At 34.2% G+C, this 16,345-nt stretch overlaps 1 protein-coding gene across 2 annotated transcripts; it reads left to right on the top strand.

Annotated features, from left to right (window-relative positions):
- Positions 1–9,794: 9,794 nt before the first annotated feature.
- Positions 9,795–14,705, top strand: LOC133697074 (E3 ubiquitin-protein ligase RGLG2-like). 2 transcript variants are annotated; one of them, XR_009842811.1, is made up of 13 exons: positions 9,795–10,149; positions 10,231–10,599; positions 11,370–11,454; positions 11,546–11,686; positions 11,799–11,912; positions 12,006–12,103; positions 12,760–12,839; positions 13,007–13,112; positions 13,204–13,331; positions 13,436–13,637; positions 13,957–14,013; positions 14,131–14,307; positions 14,408–14,705. XR_009842811.1 is itself a non-coding variant. In XM_062119416.1 (12 exons), exons 2-12 carry the CDS (start codon positions 10,312–10,314, stop codon positions 14,209–14,211), a joined length of 1,380 nt encoding a protein of 459 aa, XP_061975400.1. In that variant the 5' UTR covers positions 9,796–10,149; positions 10,231–10,311; the 3' UTR covers positions 14,212–14,705. The 2 variants fall into 2 exon arrangements, 1 of the variants encoding a protein (XP_061975400.1); XM_062119416.1 differs by having other exon boundaries at positions 9,796–10,149; positions 14,131–14,705.
- Positions 14,706–16,345: the final 1,640 nt, after the last annotated feature.

Genomic DNA, 16,345 nt, shown 5'->3' with positions numbered 1-16,345 from the left:
AATTTTGTAAATGCTACGTTATGCGATATCTTTCTAATTTATATAATGTTATTAAATAATATCAAATATTAGTTTTTCGAGTAAAACACAATTTTTTTAAAAAAAATTTACTTGCTCAAACACGATCGAATCAATAGTTGAATCAGCACTGTTCACGTAAATAGTTTCCAAGTAAATTAATTAACCAGGGCACTGTTCACTTCAAGAGTGAACAGTGCCCTGGTGAATTATTTCACCTAGTCAATAGATGCGGCCGCGTCACGAACCAGCGGTTTTAACGGGTCCCATATACACAGTAATTTGTGTTTTATTGTTACCAAACGTATTGTTTACACGGTTTGCTTGAAAAGCAGCCGCAGCCGTAGCCGCGTAAACAAATGACCTTTTAATATATTTATAGTTAAAAAGACTTGTTCTTTTTGTTAATACAAATTTTGATTTTGAACTTTAATATTATTATTTATAAGAAATTAATTTCATAAATGCACTAAATTAATTAATATGAAAGTCATACCTTTAAAATCGTTTTAAAAAATAATTTAATTAATATGTAAACTAATTTTGATAATATCTTTTTATTTTGCAAATCCCTTGCACATGACCAATCGTTGTTGAATTAAAAGTCCCTTGATCTGGGCTTCTTCCTCCATCCGTTAAAGTAACTGAGGTAATGGAAAATTTAAGCCTTTTTCTTTCATCATTTGAAGTAATGGAATTGCATCACTCATTATTGTTTTTGTAGTTGTTTACAAAAGAGAGGGTTGGGTAGCAGATTCCATAATAGGACATGGGTGCCTATTGAATCAGATAAATTTTAAAAATATTTAATCAATAATTATCATTTTTTACTTAATTTAGAAAATAAATCTATCTAAATATATAAAAAATACATATATTTTAATTATCTCTTCATCGCATACCTATCTTTTAGAGTAAACAGGATTACCCACGATATTAAAATTGAAAGTGATAAATCAAAATTTAACAAGCCTTAAAAAACCCTTAAAAGCATCTAAAAAAACCTTAAAAGGCCAAAAAAATATCCTTATGAACCCAGGCTACTACACCCGAGCCTAACTACTACCAGGATGCATGGGTTTAGGCATGGTAGCTCGAGCCCAGGCTGGGCGTGACATGCCCAGTTGGTTTAAGACGTGCTGCCTAACACGTATATAGGTTCAGGCTACCATGCCCGAGTCTAATATTTTTGGGGTATAAGCAGCATACCTAAATCTATTTTCACCTCTAATAGACTTAGACACCTTACTTGAGCCCAACACTCCCTTGATAATTTTTCTAGGACCCCACGTGGGTTCCTTAGTATTTTATACTAATCCAATACGTATTATTTTGAGTAGAATACAACTCAAAAAATTATAAGGGTGAAATTACAATTTAACCCCCCATCTCCATAAAAAGACTAGACTCATGAGTTATAAATACATCATGAATCCTTCAAACTTAAGATTCATAATATCTTTATTCTTAACATTTTAATCATATATATTGTAGATCATATCTCTTTAAAATATCATTGTATTTTCTCTCGCTATAAAATTACTAACTTAAGCATCTAAAAGTTCTTATATCCATTAAAAAGGACCTTATACAGGCACCATCTATAAACCATCTTGGCTTACCAGGCACCACAAGCTACCAACCACCTAGGCATTCTATATTAAGCCACCATATACTTTGGTTAGGGAGAACGAATCATATTGCTTGAACTTAGAGATAAACTAATTATTCAACACATCAACTTTATTTCTAAATATCTTGGATTTTAGAATCTCATCAATTGGTGCCACCACTTGTGGGAAACTAAAAAAACCATCAATTTCTAAAACTTGTTTTTGACTTTTCTAGATCATTCCATGACACATAATCAAGACACACCTAAGATAGGAAACGAGACAAATCTATTTGTTATTGCATACATTTATACCCAATCAGACTTTCAATAACTCACCAGTCAGGTGCAAATCTTTACTTAGGCCGTATTGGCAACCTAAGGGCCAAATCTGACATTGTCACCCCAACAAGTCTTGACATCTTCAGCAACATATAACTTCCTAGTGCCACGACCATCGACCGTACCAAGTGTCCGTAGATAATTGCTCTACCCTAAAGAGATTGAGAAAAATTGCATTCACAAGAGTCCTTTAAGGGGTCGCTCGTGCCATTATGATACTCGTGTACAAAGCTGGTATTCTGATCATACTCTTCTAGCTACCATGAGAAGGACACCAATTACTGTAACCATTGTTTCATACCAAACTGTCTAGGCTCCCAATAGCTTAACAGATAAATAACTAAGAGATGGTTTATAAATGAATATATATAGAAGAATAACTACAACCCTTATTAATGGAGGTGTTCTCCCTTTGTCCAAAAAAGCATTGAACATTCAACTTTCTAAGGACTGTATTTCTGCAAAAATGAGTCTGGACAACTATGATAGCCTGATCGATCTGAGAGAGCATGTACATAATGTACGTGATAGTTTAGAGTTGGTCATCTAGGATAATGATTCAATGTGCAAAATCCTCCCTATAACCTTCTGGGGGTTTGCGCATACATGGTACAATAATTTAATGTTAAGCTTCATTGAAGTATTTAGCGACCTCTGCGCCAAGCTAGTGACACGCTTCAACACTAATATATCTGTAAAAAAAAAACTCCATAGAGCTATTTGGTGTTACCCAATAAGAGAACAAGTCTATACGGACATATTTTAAAAGGTTCAATGAGGAGATGCTCAAGGTAGAAGAATTGCTTGAGTCAATAGCCTTGGAGGCCTTGATAAGAGGGGTAAATAAACATGCCCTTTAGAGAAAATTTTATGTCTTACTAGACAAAACTTGCTTAAGGTGAAGGAAGTCATGAAAAATCACATATGGATAAAAGATGTTAGTTTGCTACAACATGAATCTCTTTATATTTACAAGGATAACTAGCATAAAGGACCTTTTATGTGAAAACATTCTCCTAGTAAAAATAAAAGATTGAGGAAGAACCATGAGGGATCAACCCATAGACATTTGGTGTATTCTAAGGATTTCTAACTCCCTTTAATCAAAATAGGATAACTTATTCAAAGTCATCAGGGCAGTCAAAACAAACACCTCGGTACCACCTTTAAAATATATTCCTTTTAAGAACTTTCCATGAACCTATCACTCAGATCACTTCAGGATGCATAATCTTTAATAGAAACATAAATTTATTTTTTAGATAAAAATAATGAATCTCCAATAAACATTTTCTATCCACATATCTTTAGTCGGGACTTGCAGACACTTTCTAGAAAAGAGATTGACTTGGTCTCTTTAGTGTAATAATATTCAAGGGATATGTTTCAGGTCTTTCTATTACAATAACATTATTCTCTAGATGAAGCCTAAGAGTCTTAAAAATTCACTAGAGATTGATTTCAAATTCTCCATTCTACAATACAGTCTTGAATTGACACATTTTTTAGATGATGCTTAAGGGCCTCTCACCAATTCATAATGGGTTGATTTCGGATCCTCTATTCTCCAGTGTAGTCTTGGACTAACATATTTTCCAAGTGATGCCTAAGGACCTCTTACTAATTTACTATAGGTTGATCTCAAATCTCTCATTCTCTAGTGTAGTCTCAAACTAGCACATTATCCAAGTGATGCTAATAAACCTCTCACCAATTTGCCATGAATTTATCATAGATCTCCCATATCTCTAATATAGTCTTAAATTGGCATGAATCTTTAATAAGGCTCCTAAGTTTTATATTATCTCCAGGAATGATCTTGTATCGCTCACTCTTTTGTATAACCTTTCTCTAATAGGGGGCTTTCACACCCTATTACATCATCAGGAAGGTCATATGCCACCAACTCTTAGAAAAAAAAACCACTCTTTAGTGGGAGGCTCCCATGCCCCATGACAATTTTAGAGAAGTCACATATCTTCTACACTTTTCAGTGGGGGTTTCCCAAACCCCCCACACCATCACTAGAAAGGCTATAAACCTCTCACTCTTTAGTGAGATCTTTCTCCAATTGAGGGTCATTATGCCCTATGCCATTCTAGAGAGGTCATATACTTCTCACACTCCAATATGAACACTCTTCAAGAGATGAACTTCATCTCATTGATGGAATAACATCACCCTTCATAGGTCTGTCCCCTTCTTTTCTTAGAGATTTTTTTAAGTATAGGCATCAACATGAATCTATCTCATCCGCTTCTTAAAAGTTTTTTTAAGTATGTATGTCAACATGGATCTATCCCCTAGCCATTTTGAAATTTCTCTAAGTATAGGCTCTACCCCATTGGGTTTCCTCTTTGCCCCTTATAATTTTTTCGAAGTATGGGCGTCGATATGGGTCCATCCTCCTATCCATTTAGAAATTTTTCTAAGTATGGACATCGACATAGATATATCCCCTTAACTACTTAGAAATTTTTCCATATATGGGCATCAATATAGGTCCATCACCCTAGCCATTTAGAAACTTTTTAAGTACTGGCTCCACCCTTTATAGGTTCCCCTTATTACTTATAAATTTTCTAAGTATGAGTTCCTCCATGGTTCTCCTCCACATACTTAGAAATTATTTCTTTAACCATGATGCATACCTTTACACTCGGGCTCTTCAATATATTACCTGGAGTTTTCACCCCTTTTCACATACGAAAAAAAACTCTATAAAACTCATTGTACCAGGTACTTTTATAAGTTTTTACGTATCAATATCACCAAGACTTGAGGGCTACTTATAAACCTAGATTTAATAGACCTAAAAAAACCCCCCAAATTGACCTCAACCCCCCCCCCCCCAAAACCCAAAACAAATCCCTATAGGATCTGGCTACCACACTCGAGCCCAACTACTACTAAGGTGTATAGGCTTAAGCATGGTAGCTTGCATAGTTATTAAACCCGGCTCGGGGGTTGACCCGGCCAAGGGGCCGGGTCCCGGGTTTCATGGGTCAACCCGGGTCAACTTGGGTCAACCCGAATTAACCTAGGAAAATTAAAAAAAAATTAAAATTTTAATATTTCATATGAAAAAATCCATGTAAATATAGATTATACACATTATGAAGTTTAAAAGAATATTTTAAAAAGTTTTTTTATCTTACATTAAAAAGATATTATGTTAAGCTTTTAAGTTAAAGTATTTAAACTAAATTTTTTTTTATCCCACATTGAAAAAACATAACTTTTTCCTTGGAAACATAGAGTATATATAATAATAGGTTTCAAATCTCACATTGAAAAAAAATAACTTTTTTCATGGGAACATAGAGTATATATATGAAAAGGCTTCAAATCCCATATTGAAAAGATACTATGTTATCCTTTTAAGTTGAAGTATTTAAACCAAAAGGTTTTTTTATCCCACGTTGAAAAAACATGATTTTTTTCTTGGGAACATAGAGTATATATACTAATGGGTTTCAAATCCCACATCGAAAAAACATAACTTTTTTCATGGGAATATGGAGTATATATATGAAAGGGCTTCAAATCCCACATTGAAAAGATACAATGTTATCCTTTTAAGTTGAAGTATTTAAACCAAAAGGTTTTTTATCCCACATTGAAAAAACATGACTTTTTTCCTGGGAACATAGAGTATATATATCAATGGGTTTCAAATCCCATATTTGAAAAAAAAAAACCGGGTCTCGTCCGGGTTTGCCCGGGTTTGGCCGGGCTGTTGCCACAACCGGTCTTTTATTAAACCCGGACCGGTTCAGCCACCGGGTCGACCGGGTCCCAGGTTGACCCGCCGGGCCGGGCCGGGTTTAATAACAGTGGTAGCCTGAGACTATGCTCGGTGTACGCCTAGCATGGGCGTGACATGCTGCTCACTACCCTTGACGCTGGGTATGCACCCCATCACCCACATAGGCTTGGGCTACCATGCCTAAGCCTAACATGCTTGGGTTTAGACAACACGTCTAGATCTATTTTTCATTTTTAATGGGCTCAAACACCTTGTCTGAGCCTAAAATTTAATTGATAATTTTTCTAGGACCCTATGTGTGTCCCTTAGTATTTTGTATTGATCCAATATATATTATTTTGAGTAGTTTACAACTCAAAATATCATGAGAGTGAAATTACACTTTAGCCTCTCATCTCCACAAAAAAAAAAAGACTCATGGGTTATAAATATATCATGAATCCTTCAAACTCAAGGCTCACAATCTCTTCATTTTTAACATTTTCAGTATATATATTTTTAGAGTTTATCTTTCTAAAATATCATTGCACTTTCTCTCACTATAAAGTTTATGACTTAAGCATCTGAGAGTCCTTACATCCATCAAAGAGGACCTTATGCAGGTACCAGTTGCTAAACACCACCAGCTACAAGCTACCAACCATTTGAGCTTTCTATATTAAGCTACCAGACATCTTGACTAAAAAAAATAAATCAAATTGCTTGAACTAAAAGATCAACTGATTATCCAACACATTAATCTTATTCTTAAGAATCTTGGATTTTAGAACCTCATCTTGAAGTGGTGAAGGTACACATTCTACTTGATTGGAAGCTGTAGATGTTTTCTTAGTTAAGAAGAGTCATGATAAATAGATAAAGCTTTTAATTCATACACATGATAAATGATTTTGGTAATAATTATATGGGTAAATTACAATAATTATTAAAAAGTTTTAAGAAATTGACAAAACTCTCCTCCATATTTTTAAAAAATATATTTCATAAACCTTTTTTATACCTAAAATATCCTTAATTACTATTTAGAAAATATAGTAAATTAAGAATTTAAAAAAAATTAGAGAAGTAATATAAAAATCATACGATTATTTCTTACTACATGAAAATCATTAATTTCGCTATTTAATTTTAGTCAACTTGTTTTTCAATTTTTTTATATTCTCTCTTATTTTTTTTTTAAATTTCTTAATTTAACCATTGTTTATAAAAATAATAATTAATCACATTTCAAGTATAATATGAGATTTCTATCACATTTATAACCTTTTAAGTGGTTTATATAATCTTATAAGATCTCGGGATAACTATGTGTTGTTGGATATTTAGGGTGAACACAAGTAATTTTAACTTCTAAGTAGAAACAAATACACTGCACCCTATAAAAAAAAATACATCAAAATAGTTGGGAAAAATACTAAAACGGTTAGGAAATTCTTTGGACCGAAGACACAATTTGATTAATGCAGATCCACTTTACCCAAGAGAATATTAGGTAAGAAAAAGATTGACTTCACCACATAGTCGTGCCAAGTATTGTTGCTGGGTAGTGTTTATTTATTCTTTCAAGATAAAAAATAAAGATAATGGATATAGAAATTAAAAACATGTTTATATGCATTTTCTGTTTTAAAAATACAAAAAACTCATTACAAGACTATCATAAAAATATATGTATTTTATATCATTATTATTATTATTATTTCTATTAGGTAGTGTTTATTTATTGTTTCAAGATACAAAATAAAGATAATAGATATATAAAAAACATGTTTATATATATTTTTATTTTAAAAATACAAAGAACTCATTACAAAACTATCATAAAAACATATTTATTTTATATCATTATTATTATTTCTTAGGTAGTGTTTATTTATTATCTCGAGATAAAAAATAAAGATAATAGAGATAAAAAAATATATTTATATATATTTTCTGTTTTTAAAATACAAAAAACTCATTACAAAACTATCATAACAACATATTTATTTTATATTATCTCTTTAACCAAATACTTCAAGCTGCAGGATATAATAACTATATGCATTAGGGCGCATCCAATTATATTATATTACAGAGCTAGTTTGTTTTCGTGGTTGTTTTTGTTTTTAAAGCCGATCATAGAAAATAAATAATTAATAATTAATAAAATTTAAATTACTATGCATGAACTTTATTAATTTCTGCATTTGCATTAAAAACACAGGAGAACTGAAAGCACCATTCTCCACGCCACGCGCTAGCTGAAGAATCAATCCGAATAGTCTCAGATCATGACCAGGACAACAGAGCACAATATTAAAAAAAAATAAAAATAAAAGAAGCTTTTCAGAAGTAGATGAAAGAGAGTAAAAATAAGTAGAGATAAGAGAGATGAGGTCTTATATTGTTCAAAGACTAGCTGGCTTCCAAGAAAATGATTAGAAAGCAACCTGTACAAGTGGATGCTAGTTGTCAACTGATAACTATTTTAAAGTTTGAAAACAATTTAGCAAAAATTAATTAAATTTGAAAGAAAATCTTAAACTCGTAGGTTCTAGGTCTTTCACTGTAGTATTTTTTTACAATTTAGTTCTCTAACTTTATTTGTTTCCAATCGCGTCCCTCGATGTTGAGATTCATGGCTAATTTATCAAAGATTGTGAAGGAGAGAAAAAATTGAAACAAAGGGGGACCAAAGTGCAAACAAAAGAAATGAGTGGCGGTTTTAAAAATAGAACCAAAAGAGCACTTTGATCCTCTTGCTTTTTAAATGATTACTTTTCAGTCCCTCAAAATTTTAAAAATTCAATTATGGTATGGAACTTTTTTTTTCTTACGTTTGAGTCCATGGTTTGAGAGAAGCAAGAGAAAGTCGCTCGATTATGGTGTTAAAGAAAAAAAGTTCTAGTTGACACCGATTTATCCCACGAAAAAAATAGATCTCGGTATCAATGAGTTCCATTCGATATAAAGAGTTTCATCTAAGTGATCTTTGAACCTCCCATCGCCTGAGATGGTAGATATAAGTTTAAAATGGTCTAATAAATTATTAATTTTAAATTCCTATAAATAAATCATATAAAGATTAAATTTTAAAAAATAAAAAAAAATCAAAATATAAAAAAAAACTATAAATTAGTATTATAATCCACAATTCCTATAGGTGTAGTTTTCTCCCATCTTTGAGCATATCTAAGAATAAATTGAATAGTTGACTCACAGCCATTATCAACTCATGAACTTTCCCTCCTTTTCAATTACGAGAAACTTCTATTACTTTATCGTTTGACCAATTTCGCCTCTTTTAATTTTTTATTTAACGTTAAACATTTGCTGTATTCCCTCAAATATCAGGTCAAAGGTTTTCTTTTAAAATATTCTAAAATATCTTGATCATTAAAAAGACAAATCTACCCCCACCTCTCATCATCTCCATTAATGCTCCCAGGAATAAACTAAAAATAGACGAAGACAACGTCCCCAGCACATGCGGGATTAATTGCAATCACGTTAATCTTTTTTATTTTCCCGCTCTAGAATGCATCTAGATGATAGTAACATTATTATTTATTAATTAAATTAAGAAATGAAAGGGGTCAAAGCAAGCTGGGGCCCATAAATAGAAAGATGAGGAGATTACATGCACGATACTTCGAATATGCCTTTTCATTATAGCTAATTAGTCTAATATTTTTTAATCAGAAAGGAAAGCTGCCTGGGAAGTATTTACCTGTTCTTTCGTTAGTATTTCAAAAAAAAAAAAAAACTTGAAAAAATTTATTTAACTGAAGAGATAAAGTGGTAAGATTATATCAATAATTACGGTTTAGAGTATTTTTATTTAAAAATATATAAAAATAATATATTTTTATTTTTTAAAAATTATTTTTAATATTAACCTATTAAAACAATCAAAATATATAAAAAAATATTTATAAAATTTTTAAGAACGCGATTTGAGCCTATTAAAAATATAAAATAAATAAATATTTAAATAATTTGCTTTTGAAACAGTAATTTTATATATATATATATATGAGTTGCGTGTTCATCATGCAAAACGCACTTGGCTTTCCTGCATTTCTTCTTTCTTTCGTTATGGGGGGCGTGGAAAGGAGGAGTGCTTTATCATGGAAACTTACAGGAGAGTGACTTAATTTTCTCTACGCAAGCAATGAAGCAAAACATTTGTGTCGTCTGAGCTGAGGTCGGCGGTTCTACGTCTTTGAATTGGTCGTTAATTAGTTTCCAATAAGCCGCCTTTTACATCTCGTTAGTCTCTGTTCCATGCTACTAGTCCTGAATGTTTTTCAACTCTCAGAAACTTCCTTTTACTTCCCCCCTTCTTCTCCAACTTAAATACCCCATAATTAAATAAATCTTGCAGCTTTTTTGCATTCCCCGAGTCTTCCAAGCTTTAATTAAGGTATGATCTGATATTGTTTTCTGGAGTTGACACCTTCAATATCCATGGTGTCTGTGTATGATAGTGAGTTTTCTTTTACAGGTAGAGAGAGATACAGTGCTTATTCGGCTCAATTGGTAAAGAGAGAGATTTGTTTTTTGTCTGGAACTAATTTGATTGCTGATGGGAGGTAAAAGCTCAAAAGAGTCCAGTTGGAGAGATTATTCTTCTTATGGTTCAGCCAATTCACCTTCTTCTTCTTCATCGAATCAGAATGGTTATCCTCCAGCATCACCATATCCGTATCCATCTCCTGAACATAATTCCTATTACACTTCTCAGAATCACCATGCGCCTGCTCCTAGTTCATCATCTTATCCTTATGAATCACAAAGAACCCCCCAACATCCACAGAAGAGGTTGGATAGGAAATACTCGAGAATAGCTGACAATTACAAGACCCTGGATCAGGTTGGTTGGACCATAATTACTTGTAATTTTAGTGCTTCTATTTATGGCTCCTATGGTTTAAGACTTCTAAGGGTGTTAGTGGCACACTGAAAAAATTTGATAGTACTCTTTGACTTTAATCAAAATGTTGTGGGAGCATTAACGAAAACTAAAGCACATGGAAAAATACTGTTGCTATTTTCACTATTTATCATCTTACAAATTGTATAATTTTTTTGGGGGAGGTTGAATTGAAAAATAGAGTAATATATGTAATTTATTTAAAATATTCATTTTAATTCTTTATTTTTTTAAGCGATTTTAATTCTTATTTTTTAGTTTTTTTTGGGTGAAGAAGAGAGAAAATTCGTTAGATTTTAGCTCAGAAAGATAAAGTTGTTATTGAAAAACATTTTGGCTACCAAAAGATTGAGTAGAAATAAGACTAGCTACTTGATGCTTATAATTTACTCAGAGCTTCCTCATATGTAAGCACACAAATGTGATTATAAAATGTGGTGGATTCTTGTGGTTGAACTATTGGTGATAAAATTCCCCCCTGTTAATCAAGTTAGCAGCTAATGCGGATTTCTATGGCAACATTCCTATGGGGGCAGCTGGCATTGACACTTCGATCTTTAGGATAAGGAACTGGGAAAGAATTAGTGCTTGTTTCTATCTATACCAGATGATTTTCTGTAAAATTCTGTAGATGGCCAAATGTACGTGCTAGATAATTTTAGTATTCAACATGCTGCCAAGTACTAAACAAAGTAAATCACTGCACACAGGTGACTGCTGCTCTTGCTCAAGCTGGGTTAGAGTCTTCTAATCTCATTGTTGGAATTGACTTCACAAAAAGCAACGAGTGGACAGGTTTAGTCTTATCCTGATTTGTTTGATGTATAGCATCCATTATGATTCAGTCACAGAAGCCATGCTCAGCCTTTTCTCAAAATCATATCAGGTGCAAGATCATTCAATCGGCGAAGCTTACATCATATTGGAAATGGTCAAAATCCATATGAACAAGCAATATCAATTATTGGGAGGACTTTATCTGCATTTGATGAGGATAACTTAATTCCATGTTATGGATTCGGAGATGGTAATTTTATATTAAGCATTCTTGTTTTTGGTTTTTGAAGAATTCTCTTGAATTAAGCTCTGTAGAATTAGTATTCGTACGAGGAAGATGATATTCACATCAATTTTTGCAGCATCAACTCATGATCAGGATGTCTTCAGTTTCTTTCCGGATGAGAGATTCTGTAATGGATTCGAGGAGGTGCTGATGCAATACAAAGAAATTGTTCCCAACCTTCGGCTCGCGGGTCAGCTTCTGTTCATTGTCTAACCATGTCTTCTTATTCTAAACATTCTATCAGGTGGTTCTAAGGCATTTTGTTTATGTTTTGTTATCGTAGGACCGACATCTTTTGCACCTGTTATTGAGATGGCCATAACTATTGTTGAGCAAAGTGGTGGGCAGTACCATGTTTTACTGATAATTGCTGATGGACAGGTATTTCACCTTAAAGATGGATTTTATCTTTTCGAGTAGATTAGATTAGGTCTATCATGTGTGATTCTAGATGTTCTATTAAGATAGGTGAAACAATCCATGGTTAGTATCCTTGAAAGGCAGGGAGTTTTGATTGTTCTGCCTTTAGTAGCTCATTTAATCCTCATTTTTCAAGGTTTTGAGTGCTGGGCAATACTAATCCTTCGAAAACATACACATAACAACATCAAAGCTGCAATTATTTGTTATATGAACACCACTATGAATCCATTCCTGAAGAAATAAAAACTGGTCAGAAACATTTGCGTCAGTTCGAATAAAAAGGAAAAAGGAACATTTGCAGACCAGTATATCTGCCCGTTCGCAGAAAGACTACTTTCTAAGCAGGTCTCTCCAGGGTGAAGTTTTTTTAATCAGACAGAGGCGGAAATGAATTGCATGTTTTCAATGATCACATGAAGCTACAGTTGCTTGTGATGGTCATGACATTTTATTGGTTCATGGAAAATGCAAAACAAAAGGATATGTACTCTTTTTTTTTTGTTGATATTTAAGATATTCCTCCTGCACAAAATTCATAGTTTTTCCATGTACTTGGCCTGTCAATGCTTTTTGCTGTGCCACTTCCGCTTAAAAGAAAACTTAATCAATGATAGGTGACGAGAAGTGTTGACACGCAGTCTGGCCAGCTCAGTCCACAAGAGAGAAGGACAATTGATGCAATTGTCAGAGCAAGGTAACACAGTCTAGCTACATGTCTGTTTGTGTGTGTGTGTGTGTGGGCAAGGTAGATATATGTGATATGTGTGTGTGTGTGGGGAAGGTAGATATATGTGATATTACAGTCTGAATAGCTAGTTTTAGATTTGCCTGATCGCTTGCTTACACGCTTGATAATTCCAGCAAATACCCTTTATCGATCATCTTAGTTGGAGTTGGTGATGGACCTTGGGACATGATGAGGGAGTTCGATGATAACATCCCTGCTCGAGCCTTCGACAATTTCCAGGTAACCAGTAGTTCTGTCATGTAATTGTTCAGACATTGCAGCCCTACACCTACACATATACTAATTAGAAAACCTTATTCTGTCTTGTTAGTTTGTGAATTTTACAGAAATAATGTCCAAAAATGTGAGTGAATCAAGAAAAGAAACAGAATTTGCTCTTGCATCATTGATGGAAATACCTTCTCAACATCAAGCAACTATTGAGCTTGGCTTATTAGGGTAAGAATGAAGTCTTAGTCCAGTCCTTTTCACTGATACACTTCGATGCGTTAGTCACGTAAGCTTTCATAAATCTCATTTGTATGCTTCCATGGATAACGCAGTCACCATAGAGGGAATGCGCCAGAGAGGGTTCCTTTGCCCCCACCACTTTACGGCCCACATTCTTCAAGCAGATCAAATGCTTCCCGCTCAAGCAGCTTCCAGCGGCGGGTACCTTCTTATTCTAGATATGATACACCAGTTAGTGGATACGAAACAGCATCAGGGAAGGCTCCATCTCCTAGCTCTGTGTACGATAATCAGGTGTAAAAACTTTTCCAGATGCAGTTCATTTTATTGATTTTTAATATTTCTTTTCATTACTGATCAACATGTCCTTATACTTTAGGTCTAGTCTCCAATCTATCCTCACAAGTTTAATTGTTTCTATGTAAACTACAATACAAGAACATATTGAGTTAATTCCTCTGCTATTAAATTAGCCTTCTTCCCTTGGTATAGGCATTAACAAGCAAATAAATAACCCTTACTATCAATATTCACATCCATACCAACACTTTCAGTTCTCTCATTTTGATCTGTGTGGAAGCAATTAACACTTTCTTTTTATGAACTTTGACAGGTTTGCGTCATTTGTCTTACCAATCCAAAGGACATGGCCTTCGGCTGCGGGCACCAGGTGAATCATGTTCATTTTATTTATTTTAAGCGGGAACCATGTTCTCTTTATGCTATTTTGTCAGGACAATGGGATCATAACCACAAGTACTTTATTGACACCTCTTTTGTTCTGCAGACTTGTTGTGACTGTGGAGAAGACCTCCAACTGTGCCCTATATGTCGACGCCCAATACAGACCAGAATCAGGCTCTATTAATAAGTTTCAATGCAATCTCTGAGATTATTTCTGCTCCCTACATGTTTGGTTCGGTGGAAGCTGAATCAAATGCTCATTTTTCTGAGGCAGGGGCAGGTTAGCCATTCAATAGTGCCATTTTCACCTGTTAATTTGTTGTTAGAGAGAGATTTCTAGACGACCTTCATGAAGAATGAAACAGTTTTAGGATCTGCAGGGTTGATCTGTTTCTTAGTGGATGTTTTCTTCTGCCAAAATAAAGGCCAAGCTGTAGATGTATAAAACTGCCAGCCTCGGCCTTGTAGAAATTCGGGAAACTAGCTAGTTTGATTCATGAAAGTGTACACCACAGCTGAGGACTCCTCCACAGACTTGTGTTCATTTTGCAAATTTATTCTTTTATATGTGTAAATACATTTGTTTTTGGCTTGGGAAGGAGTCTTTGTAGTAATGTTGAATGATTTTTATGTAACGGTGAAGTATTGAGTCTATAAAATTGAGTTGGATTTTATGTATTTTGGAGATGTGAGCACACAGGTAAATCCAAGGAACATGTATAATTTTATTAACATTGCACACAAAAGTTTGCTTTATATGTGCCCAAAGTTAAATATTCCAGTTTTCATTAACTGGGAAAAAAATACATGCTGACATCTATAAGAAACAACAATGGAAAAGGTGTAATCGTCCCCCCCTCTCTTTTTAAAAGGTGAAACAAGATATTGATGAAACGAAGAGAATCGTCTTCAAAAGATGGTTACAAAACCAAACTAAAAAATGAAATAAAAAAATCCCTTTTAAGTCTTCCCAAAATTTAAGAGAGCACAACAAAAAACAAGGTTGGTAAAAACATTCTTTAAATCAACCTCCTCAAGGACAACCTAGCTATTGCAGCCTCTACAGACAAGGCTGGGAGTTGAGGCAAAGGAAAAACATAACATAAGCGTCTAAGGTTAGGGCTGAAGAACTAGTCTCCACAAAGGTGGAGATCCTTTTTAGTTTGAAGTGGGGCAACAACGCTCACAATCATATTAGGAGGAGTCAAATCTACTTGACCTTGGTTGGGAGAGTATGACTGCCTCTAACTTCTCTTTCTATAGGAAATTTGACTCCCACCGTAGTTCTCTTAGGAATCGAGAATTCACCGATGATGATGGGGTTGCCTTCCATCTCTTCTTTAGTCTTGCCTCTACTTAAGGTATAAGACAAAAACACTCTTTGTGAACTTTTCTTTGTAGACTTGACTGAAGTCTCTCATTCTCTTTCAGTTGTCATTTTTGCACAAAAACAAAGCCAACAGTGAACACATGAAACATAAACCAAAAAGGAAAGGGAGGGCTTGGTAATGCCCTCTAGCCATCCTATTGACTTTGTACTCGATTGAGGTCGATGCTAATACGACACCTGTCTTCTTCTCATTTGAACCTAGACGAGGTCTATTGTTGACATCAGGGGAAGTACCTTCTAATAGTGGGAACAACCCTAAATGTGTTGTATCCCACCTTTCCCTCTATGTTTTTGACATAGACAAGTTTTCTCTGCAGAATTCCCTTCATAACTTTAGTGGGCTAGTTTACGAAGGTAAAGAACTAACATATGTCATTACCACCATTGGTGCTAACAACTAGATGGTAACAGGTTCTAAAGACACTAACTATAAGCTCGATTCTTACAAGCTTAAGAAACTTATAAAAAACTAATAAGATTATCCACCCTTTAGGATGCAGCTAGCCTGGACCTAACTAATAATATCTAAAAACTTCCCTCATAAATTCTTGTATAGGGAAGGTGTACCCCAACGTATACATGCAAAGGAGATTTATAATTTAGAATTGACCTTGAGTAAGCCTAAGGTCTCTTGGCTAATACGCTCAGCCTTATCGAGCATTTGAGTTATATATTTTCCTGATTGCAAGCGAGTAACAAACTCTTTATCCTTTGCACTTAGTGTGTTAGGAGTGTTATCCTCTAGGGTTTAAGGCCTCCCTCTCACCTAAGATTTGCTAGAAACAGCAGGAGAAGTACTTCTCCTGTGGAGAGAACCACTTTCCCCTTGTTTGAGGCAGATGCTAGGGCTATACCCTTTCTAGTTCTAGGGCTTAGTTTGATGAACCATTGTCCCTTACTACTCGTCTTTGTGTCGGGTTGAAACTTA

This window comes from Populus nigra, chromosome 6 (assembly GCF_951802175.1).
Source record: "Populus nigra chromosome 6, ddPopNigr1.1, whole genome shotgun sequence".
In the NCBI taxonomy this organism is placed as follows: domain Eukaryota; kingdom Viridiplantae; phylum Streptophyta; class Magnoliopsida; order Malpighiales; family Salicaceae; genus Populus; species Populus nigra.
This window is presented reverse-complemented; position numbering and strand designations above follow the sequence as displayed.

What these genes read in the sequence shown, in the direction of transcription:
- LOC133697074 (XM_062119416.1), top strand. Translation starts at nt 10,312, where the DNA reads ATGGGAGGTAAAAGCTCAAAAGAGTCCAGTTGGAGAGATTATTCTTCT. An exon ending in ATTACAAGACCCTGGATCAG is followed by an intron (nt 10,600 to 11,369) that starts GTTGGTTGGACC and finishes CACTGCACACAG; the next exon opens with GTGACTGCTGCTCTTGCTCA. An exon ending in TCCCAACCTTCGGCTCGCGG is followed by an intron (nt 11,913 to 12,005) that starts GTCAGCTTCTGT and finishes TTGTTATCGTAG; the next exon opens with GACCGACATCTTTTGCACCT.